A 9,542-nucleotide genomic window follows, 5' to 3' on the forward strand; every position below is an offset into this window, starting at 1 on the left:
ATCCCCATAACTTGGTCAAATCTAATCCGATTTTCATGAGGTTTGGCTTTTTCTTCATGGTTTTCCCTCCCAACTAATCTGGCATTCAAATCTGAACACATGTTTTTTAGTCGAATTTCATGTCAAAATCTTAACCCAAGATTCCTATATAGACATGGGTCAAAATTTCCCACCCCCATAACTTGGTCAAATCTCATCCGATTTTCATTAGGTTTGGCTTTTTCTTCATGGTTTTCCCTCCCAACTAATCTGGCATTCAAATCTGAACACATGTTTTTTAGTCGAATTTCATGTCAAAATCTTACCCCAAGATTCCTACTTATATAGACATGGGTCAAAATTTCCCACACCCATAACTTGGTCAAATCTCATCCGATTTTAACGAGGTTTGGCTTTTTCTTCATGGTTTTCCCTCCCAACTAATCTGCCATTCAAATCTGAACACATGTTTTTTAGTCGAATTTCATGTCAAAATCTTACCCCAAGATTCCTATATAGACATGGGTCAAAATTTCCCACCCCCATAACTTGGTCAAATCTCATCCGATGTTCATGAGGTTTGGCTTTTTCTTCATGGTTTTCCCTCCAGATTAACCTGGCATTCAAATCTGAACACATGTTTTTTAGTCGAATTTCATGTCAAAATCTTACCCCAAGATTCTATATAGGCATGGGTCAAAATTTCCCACACCCATAACTTGGTCAAATCTCATCCGATTTTCATGAGGTTTGGCTTTTTCTTCATGGTTTTCCCTCCCAACTAATCTGGCATTCAAATCTGAACACATGTTTTTTAGTCGAATTTCATGTCAAAATCTTACCCCTAGATTCCTATATAGGCATGGGTCAAAATGTCCCACACCCATAACTTGGTCAGATCTCATCCGATTTTCATGATAGACATAGGTCGAATTTTCCAACCCCCATAAGTTGGTCAAATCTCTTCCGATTTGCATGAGGTTTGACTTCTTCTTTATGGTTTGGCCTCATTGTCAATTTGGCATCTAAATCTCACAACATTATTTTTGGTCGAAATTCATGTAAAAATGATACCCTCAAATATCCTATATAGACATAGGTTGAAATTTCCCACCCCCATAACTCGGTCAAATCGCATCCGATTTTCAAAAGGTTTGACTTTTTGTTCATGTATTGGCCTCATTATCAATTCTGCATCAAAATCTGGTAACACTATTTTTGGTCAAAATTCATGTAAACATGGTACCCTCAAATATCCTATATAGACAGAAGTCAAAATTTCTCACCCCCATGACTTGTTCAAATATCATCAGATTTTCATAAGCTTTGCCTTTTTATTTATGGTTCGATCTCTAGATCAATTTGGAATCCAAATCTAGTAACATCATTCTGTGACAAAATTCATAGGAAAATGCCTCAAATAGCCTATATAGACATAGGTAAAAATTTCCCATCCCCATGACTTGGTTAAATCTGAGCGGCGCAGGGATACACCCGCTTGTGTTTTCTATAATATTGTTCCGTTTTTAATAGCAGGAATTGAAATACATTTCTATTTTTTACCAGTTTTTAAGTGTTAATCTCAAATGTTTTTTACTGTTGAAACTAAGTATATAGACAATTGGGAAAAGCATTAAACTGTACCATTCGCTAAAAAGGAAATACAGTGTACCATCAAATGTAAAAAGTACCTCTGTTTGCCGCATACCCAAAGGGAAATTAAGGTACTGTTAGACTGCCCCGTCTTAGTATATTTAACATGCGCTGTTAGCATCCCCTGAAACTGATACACTTAACCCTACAGCGTACTAAAATGTCCCAACTTGTTCACTGTTAAATTACAGTGCCTGCTAAATTAATAGCAGACTGTAAACAGTTAACATTTACATATCATGTTATTTATAACTTCGCAATTTGTTTCACTTCAACTTTGTTTATTTATGCAAAAATCCTTCAATATGTTAAACTTACAAATGGAATTAAAGAATGAGTCGCAATTGAAAAATTGATTTATATATATATATATATGTAACTGATGACTAAGCACATTGAAAGTCTTTTACTGAGAAAACGCTTAAAATTCCCATGCACACAATAACTACATACGATAAATATTAAAAAAGAAACCTTTAAATAACTAAGTAGCTAAATTCTTTTAAATTTATTTATTTATTTATTTATATGCTCCTCGTTTTTTTGTTGCTTTCAAATGCAATTGGAAATGTTTAGTTGTTTAGTTGCTTAATTTAATTTCGTTGCGCGCCCAAAAAAATGCAATTGGAGAATTTTTGAAAAATGTTTTGCTTTAAAAAACAATTTAAAAATGCACAAAATTATTTGTTTATTGCGTGGAACGTAGCTCGCGACGCGTTTTTTTTCCAAACACAAAGAACTCAATTATTATTATTTTTGCAAAAAATTGTACAAAAAATGCTCGCGAGCTCATTTACAAGATATACAAATGTTGTTTTTTTTTAGTTAGTTAGTTTTTGCCTTTTCTCACTTTACAACTAAATGCTGATTATGTGTTTAATTTACTAATTGTAAATGTTTGTATAATTATAATTTGAGATAAGCACAGCAAACCGCCCGCAAACCCACCCCGCCCATAATGAGTGGGGTGGCGGGTGGGGAGGGGAGGGATTTTTGTTGGGCGGGTATTACATTTGCTGTGGCTTACAATATAAATATCAATTTATATATATATAGATATTTTGTTTGTGTTTTTTCCGAAAAAGATTGCATTTAAATGGGTTTTCGCTTATAAATTGCTTTGACTATGACGCGTTGTTTGAGTTGTTGTTGTTGTTGTTGTTGTTGCTGATGTTGTTGTTGTTGTTGTTGTTGTTGTTTAAGTGTTTGTTGCTAAACGTGCCGGACGCTTAGAATCATTTGAACTTGGCATAGGCGTCCACCTTTTTGTGAAACTGATTGTAGTACTCGAGCGCAGCATTGCGGGTCTGGTTCAGCGCCTGGTTAATGTTCTCCGGTGAGAAGCGTCCACTGCAACAATTGAACACGATTAATAACAGTTAAGTTGCTAGGGAATGGCAATATATAGAGAGGCAACTGTCAGAGCGGAGCTTCGTCTTAAGAGAAAAGGTGTTTCTCTTCATGAACTTGCCAAGAAATCATTTGACCTCGTTTAAATATCTTGTATATAGATAGCACTCGACACCCTATACAGCGGGTATTATAATTGTATCTTGAAACGTGTAACACACAGATGGAAGCATCTCTGATCCCACAAAGTATATATATATTCTTGATCAACAGCTGAGTCTATATAGTCTGTCAGTTTTGAAGCTATCTTTGTGAAACCTTGCAATCGTCCCTTTTACTTTTACATATGTCAAAACCAACTGGATCGGACGACTATATCATATAGCTGTCATAGGTACAATTGGTCGAAAATTAAGTTGTTGCATAGAAAAGTTGTTTGTTCTTCTAGATATCTGAATCAAACTCGACATTTAAAGGTTTCACTATGCTCTCTACATTTATGCAAAATCCTATCAATATCGGAGCACTATATCGTATAGCTGTCATAGGTACAATTGGTCGATAATGAGATACTTGCATGAACAACTTTCTAGTTGTTTTTCTAGATATCTAAACCATATTCGACATTAACTATATTCCCTAATACAGGCAAAGATACGGTCTGCAAGGGTATCAAATCTTCGGCGTGCCGAAGAAACACCTGCTCTTTCGTTACGATATGGTAGACGTCTCTGACTAGTTGCCCGATAAGATTGATAGCGAAGCACTTACACCAGCACCTTCTCCTTGATGAGCGTGGCAGATTTGTCGTAACTGTTGAGGGCCAGGTCCTTGGCGCCCGCAGCAAAGGCCTCCAGTTTGTGCGAGAAATTGGGCACATATTGATCAATCTGTGCGGCCGAAAGGTCGAGAGAGAGAGAGAGAGAGCGCGACAAACCGGTTCGGTCAAGAGAAAAAGAGATTGGCAGTTGAGATAACTTTCCAAAATCGAAAAACAGTTAAAAGTATGATGTCAGCTACTCACAAACTTGGCGATCGCGGGCCATTTGGAGCGCCAATAGTTCAGGCCGTTCGTGTACGCATTGCAGCAGGCATTGCGGGCCACCTTCCAGACGTCGCAGCTGGTCTTGATCGCCGGCTCGGCATAGGGCGGAACGTGCTGCTCGGCCCATTTGTAGCCGCGGGCGCTGGCGCCCATTGTGACATACCAGCCGCGCTGCACCTGGGGCAAAATGCCGGCGTTTTTCAACACTTTGCCGGTGGCGGATTTCTCAAACAGACCTTTGCCGTTCGCCTCGGTGTCATAGTAGAGGGCGCCGGCAATTAGAGCCACAATCAAAATGCTGCCCAGCGTCCATTTGCAGCAGCCGCATTTCTTTTTCTGCGCCGCGTTCTGTTTGTTCTTTTTCTGTTGTGCGCTGCTCTTCTCCTGTACGTTCTACGGTAGAGAGAGAGATAGAGAGAGCGAGATGGAGAGAGAGCATGTTAAGTCATAGCTTAAAGCTTTAACAGCTGCTGTTAGGGCTGAGTGGAATGTGAGGGAGGGGGGGAGGGGAGCTGTTACCTTCTTAGCGGCAGGCGTTTGCTTGCCCTGTTTGCTTTGTTTCGGTTTAACCTGAGCCATAATTGTATATATTTTAAATTTCAATTAAACTTCTTGCAGCTGCGAGTATTTGAATAACTGCTGTTGTTCAAAATTTGCAATATATGTTAATGAGTTTGGTTGTTTTTTTTTCTTTTGTTGTTGTTGCTTCTGTTAAAAGTTAAAAGTAATTAAAATGCACAATTAAGCTCGCAAAAGCTTCAAGTCTGTTGTCAACGCGTCGCAATTAAAGAAGAGCTTGGACAAGTCAAACGGTCAGCGAAAGTCGCAATTAAAGAAAACGGAAAAAAAAACGAACGAAAAAAATGCAGAAACAATTCGCACGTAGCAAGCGGCGCGCAGCTTGACACAAACACGAATGCGGGTTAGGCAAAAGGCGCGCAAAGCGTCAGCGTCGGCAGCGACAGCGACGCCGACCGCAACGGCGGGCTGCTGCATACGTCACAAGGGCACACACAAAAATATGATGACGCGTCATCAGCTGAGCGCGAGCGAGAGAGCAAATTTGATAAGCTTTGTTACTGTTATAACAGACAACATAAGCGAATACTTTTAAATATGTATTTACATACACACGCACACACATTTACATGTGTGCATGTAAAAGAGGCCAACGGGACAACAACAACTGTTGATAATCAAACAAGTTGAATGAACTGTGCACACCGCGAACCTTTTTTTTCCCGACTTTGCAGCGGTGAAAAGTGGCTGTCAAAAAAAGTGTATATATTTGCTGATGTAAAGAAAAAGCCAAACGGAAAATGACAACGAAGCAGGTTGAAAAGCAAAAAAGATAAACATAAAATCACAGCGACGCCACGTGCAAGAAAATGGCCAGGCATGTTCCGTAAATCAAAAAAAAAAAAAAAACTTGTTAGACTGTGCTGCTTCTTCTTCTTCTACTTCTACCTCTGCGCTGGCATTTGTGACGTGGGCAGTGGTCAGGCATGACAGCAGCAGCAGCAGCAGCATCGCGCGAGCATCGTTATCTCGAGCCGAAAAAAATGAATATGGAATGGCACAAGCTGCGCACAATCAACAAGGGTGTGCAGGAGCAGAAGAGGAGGGGGGGTTGCTGCGGAACAGCCAATCGCAGCTATAACACATCAGCCAAACAGAAAGCGACGCTAGATGATCATAAATATATGTAGCTGCTGGCTGCGATAAGCGCAGTGCACACACGCACACATAAATTAGCGGCAAAAAGTGGTCGGGCCGCATGGCAACGCCATGCATACACAGTTACACAGAGTCACACACACACATGCACGCACGCACACGCGTATAATTAAGCGCAGTTTGGGCTGCAAAGAGAAATTATTGAACGCCCGGCAAATGCGACGCAAGCAGCCGCAGCAGCAGAGGCAGCAAAGGCGGCGGCGACGTCAGCTTTTTCTTATTGCTTTGCTTTGCTTTGCTTTACGCGTTTAATGCAACAGACTTGTAAATGGCGCGAATTACTTTTAACACTAGAGTTCAAATTCCAATTGGAATTATTTTGATTTTCAATATTTAAGCCAGAATTATGCTGGAAAATACTTTTTTGTTGTGTAGCTACTTGCAATAAACTGACACTCAGCACGCAACGTGCACACAATGGCGTCTGGGCCATTCACACGCTGCGCACGCAAGCAAACAGCTGTCGGTGTGACCAGCTGTGTTCGATAACGTAACCCGGTGGAGTTTTGACGTTAGGCGAATGCCGACTGTTAAAATTCAAATTGGCAAAAACGTAACGCGAACTTACCTTCAAAACCGTTGTCAGCTCGTTTACGTACAAATCTTTGCGTTTGCCCGTTTGCAGCTCGGTGTTTAGATTTTTCACATCCTGCAGAAATGTGTGATATGCCGGCGACTGCGCCAGCTGCTTCGTGGACTCCGTCCAATCGTTATCTGTCAAATAGAATAATTGAAATCTATGCCAGAAAAGAGTTGTACAACAAAAATAAACCCACCAATTGTCTGCAAGAGCACCAAGCTGGAGAGCTGCTGTTTCTTATAGTTCATGCGCCACACCTTGAAGCAATCCTCCGCCCCGCTGCTCAGCAAACAGCTGATGCAGCCCTCGATCTCCGTGCGCTGCTTCTTCGACTCGATCTCGCGCAGCAGCGTTAGGAAAATGTTCGCCTGCTTCACGGGGCTGGCAATGTACAGTTGCTGCGGCCAGACAATCGTTATCGTTATCGTTATCGAGGGGGAATTACGTAAGGGAATTAAGCGCACATAAATGTTAAACAGAACGAGAAACCTTTAAGATTGACTATTAAGAAGCAAATCTTGTGTGTTTGCTCTGATCGTTAAATCTATCGTTATCGTAACTGTTATCGAGGGGATATTAACTAAGCTGAAACTAAAAACTAAACCAAAAACCTTTTAAAAGCTTACTATTAAAAAGAAAACTGTGCTTTATAACAAAGTTTGCATCCCTGATCGAAGTTAGGCTAAACGTTATCGAAATTGTTATCGTTATCGTAGTGTCTATCGAAGGGGAAATTATAAAAGCTTCAATTTAACAAATTAACCAACAAATTAATCGAATATAAATTTGAACTGAACCCAAAACCTTCAAAAGGTTGAAGTTAGGCTAAACGTTATCGATATTGTTATCGATATCGTAATGTCTATCGAAGGGGGAATTATCAAAGCTTAAATTTAACACAGAAACCCCTAAAATAACCCGAAAAATAAGTTAAGCTATACCAAAAACCTTCAAAAGGTTGAAGTTAGGCCTAACGTTATCGACATTGTTATCGTTATCGCCCATTGTTATCGTTATCGTTATCGTTATGGCTACTCACCAGCAGCTGGGTGGCGCTCCGCTTGAGGCTCTGCTGCAGCTCCTTGCCAAAGTTGTTGTAGTTGGCATTCAAAGCATTGTAACAGGCGAAGAACTCCTGCTGATTGAGCTGCAGGATCTCGGATTTGCGTGCTGCAGCCGCAAGGAGCACACGCTCGATATGCTCGACGACAAATCTGGTGAAGCTCTTCATCTCGAGATTGGGCAGCATCAGGTTCTGCCAGACCTTGACGCCCTCGGTCAGCGATTGATGCCCGCCCTGGCCGATGGCCCACAGTATGCTGAGGCAGATGTTGCTGCGATTCTGATAGGAATTGCGCAACAGCGCCGTCTTGGCCATGTTGTGGGCGCAAATGCTGGGCCAGTTCTGGCCAATTAGCTGCAGCACAAACTTGTAGCCGGCCACGGTCTGGCCGCTGTTCAGTTCTGTGGCCATGCTGTCCAGCAGCGAGTAGAAGAAATACTCTAGATTCGTTTCGCCCACGCTGCGCAGAAACTCCAATATTGCCTGCTTCAGTCCGGAGCTGGCCAAATTGCTCGGATATTGCGCACTCCGTCCGGAGAATGTCGGATCACAGTCGTAGGACAGGACGCCATTCAGATAGCTGGCAATCTGCAAGGGCGAAATGTTACAAATAAGAGAAGAATAACGATAAAGAAAGGAGATTCTTCCATATTCACCAAATTCACGTAGTGGAATATAGGTGGAAACAAGAATACAGTCGGAAATAATGGAATTATGTGAAAGTAAACCAAACGGGAGAAGAATAAGAATAAAGGGAAATGAGAATCTTCCATATTCACAAGATTCACGCAGTGGAATATAGGTGGAAACAAATGAATAAGGATAAAGGGAAAAGAGAATTTGGGAGATTCAACAGATTCACGCAGTGGAAACTAGGTGGAAACAAGAATACAGTCGGAAATAATGGAACCATGTGAAGGTAAATCAAACAGGAGAAGAATAACGATAAAGGGAAAAGAGAATTTAGGAGATTCAACAGATTCACGCAGTGGAATATAGGTGGAAACAAGATTGCAGTCGGAAATAATGGAACCACAAGAAGATAGAGCAGTTGTTAAATGGAGACCAAATGGAAGATCGTGTTGATCTTGAAGAAACTCTTGAGAGAGAAGAGAGTCGAAATAGTTTATATCAAGGCTGTAACTGAACCGATTCGAAAATGGATTTACAATATTTTACTAAAAAAAACGAATTATAAATAAAAACGAAAATAATCTAACTAGAATCGTTAAACAAGAGAAAGATATAGAAGAACGATAAAAAGTATGATATTATGGAGCGGAAAAAGCAAATATTGAAGATTGGAAAGATTCACGCAGTGGAATATAGGTGGAAACAAGAATAATTCTCTTTGGCATCAATATCTTTGTCTAATTTCGCTCAAAATTTCAAATTTTCATATTGATAAAAAGCAACTGAAACAAGGTTCTCCATAATTTGAGCTTTACATAGAAGCGCGTATATCTCTGATCTCTCATTGCTAATTTCAACCGTGCAACGCCGGTCAATACACTTACATTGCTCAGCCAGCGCAGCTCGGAGCCGGGGCAGCTGATTTTCACCTGTGCCACCTGTGCGGCGAAATCGTCAATCGTGATCTGTTTCATGGCCTGTTCGAGGGATTTCGCTTTCGCCGCCGGCTTCGGTTGCTTTTTCGCCGTGTCGGCTGCAGTTGATTTCGCCGCATTTGGATTTGTTTTGCGTGGCGATTGCGATTTGCCCTTGGAAGAAGCAGATGCAACGCTTGATGTGGATTTTGCCGGTGAATTCGATTTGTTGTTGTTGTTGTTGTTGTTGCTGCTGCTGCCGAATAAGTTGCGATATTGCTGCGTTGGCACTGGAAAAGTACAGCATTTATCTGTGTTAATTGTTGCTTTTGTTCTAGGCTAATCTAATCGCTTACTGAGCTCCTCCAGCTTGGGCAGCTGGGCGGCAATGCGCTTCTGTTCCGTATGGGCGCTGACCTTCTTCTCCAGATTCTTTTGTTTGCGCGATTTGGACACGACTTCCCATTGATTTGACGCAGCGGACATTTTCGTGTTGTATTTAATTCAATTAATGCGCTAATTAACGAGTGCAACGAAGCTATGTCCGACCGGCTGTGTGGGAAAACAAATAAATACTCGAAGCCGCAA

At 41.1% G+C, this 9,542-nt stretch overlaps 1 protein-coding gene across 2 annotated transcripts; it reads right to left on the bottom strand.

The window, feature by feature from the left end:
• Nucleotides 1-2,129: 2,129 nt before the first annotated feature.
• Nucleotides 2,130-9,490, bottom strand: LOC115765469 (transmembrane protein 214). Of its 2 annotated transcripts, XM_030709048.1 has the most exons (8): nt 9,311-9,490; nt 8,925-9,244; nt 7,384-7,995; nt 6,541-6,742; nt 6,333-6,478; nt 4,007-4,420; nt 3,754-3,872; nt 2,130-2,982 (listed from the first exon to the last, which is right to left on the bottom strand). In XM_030709048.1, the coding sequence occupies exons 1-8, from the start codon at nt 9,438-9,440 to the stop codon at nt 2,868-2,870; spliced, it is 2,058 nt and encodes a 685-aa protein (XP_030564908.1). In that variant the 5' UTR covers nt 9,441-9,490; the 3' UTR covers nt 2,130-2,867. The 2 variants fall into 2 exon arrangements, with proteins under 2 accessions (XP_030564908.1, XP_030564909.1); XM_030709049.1 differs by lacking the exons at nt 6,333-6,478; nt 6,541-6,742; nt 7,384-7,995; nt 8,925-9,244; nt 9,311-9,490 and adding an exon at nt 4,547-4,944.
• Between the last annotated feature and the right edge of the window lie 52 nt (nt 9,491-9,542).

The sequence above is a fragment of the Drosophila novamexicana genome, unplaced genomic scaffold, assembly GCF_003285875.2.
Source record: "Drosophila novamexicana strain 15010-1031.04,08,12 unplaced genomic scaffold, DnovRS2.1 tig00000974-arrow-arrow-pilon, whole genome shotgun sequence".
In the NCBI taxonomy this organism is placed as follows: Eukaryota; Metazoa; Arthropoda; class Insecta; order Diptera; family Drosophilidae; genus Drosophila; species Drosophila novamexicana.

Coding starts and splice junctions, on each gene's coding strand:
- LOC115765469 (XM_030709048.1), bottom strand. CDS start 9,440: ATGTCCGCTGCGTCAAATCAATGGGAAGTCGTGTCCAAATCGCGCAAA. Junction 6,743..7,383: donor GGAGCGCCACCCAGCTGCTG/GTGAGTAGCCAT, acceptor GTCTGGCCGCAG/CAACTGTACATTGCCAGCCC. Junction 2,983..3,753: donor ATCAAGGAGAAGGTGCTGGT/GTAAGTGCTTCG, acceptor CAATTGTTGCAG/TGGACGCTTCTCACCGGAGA.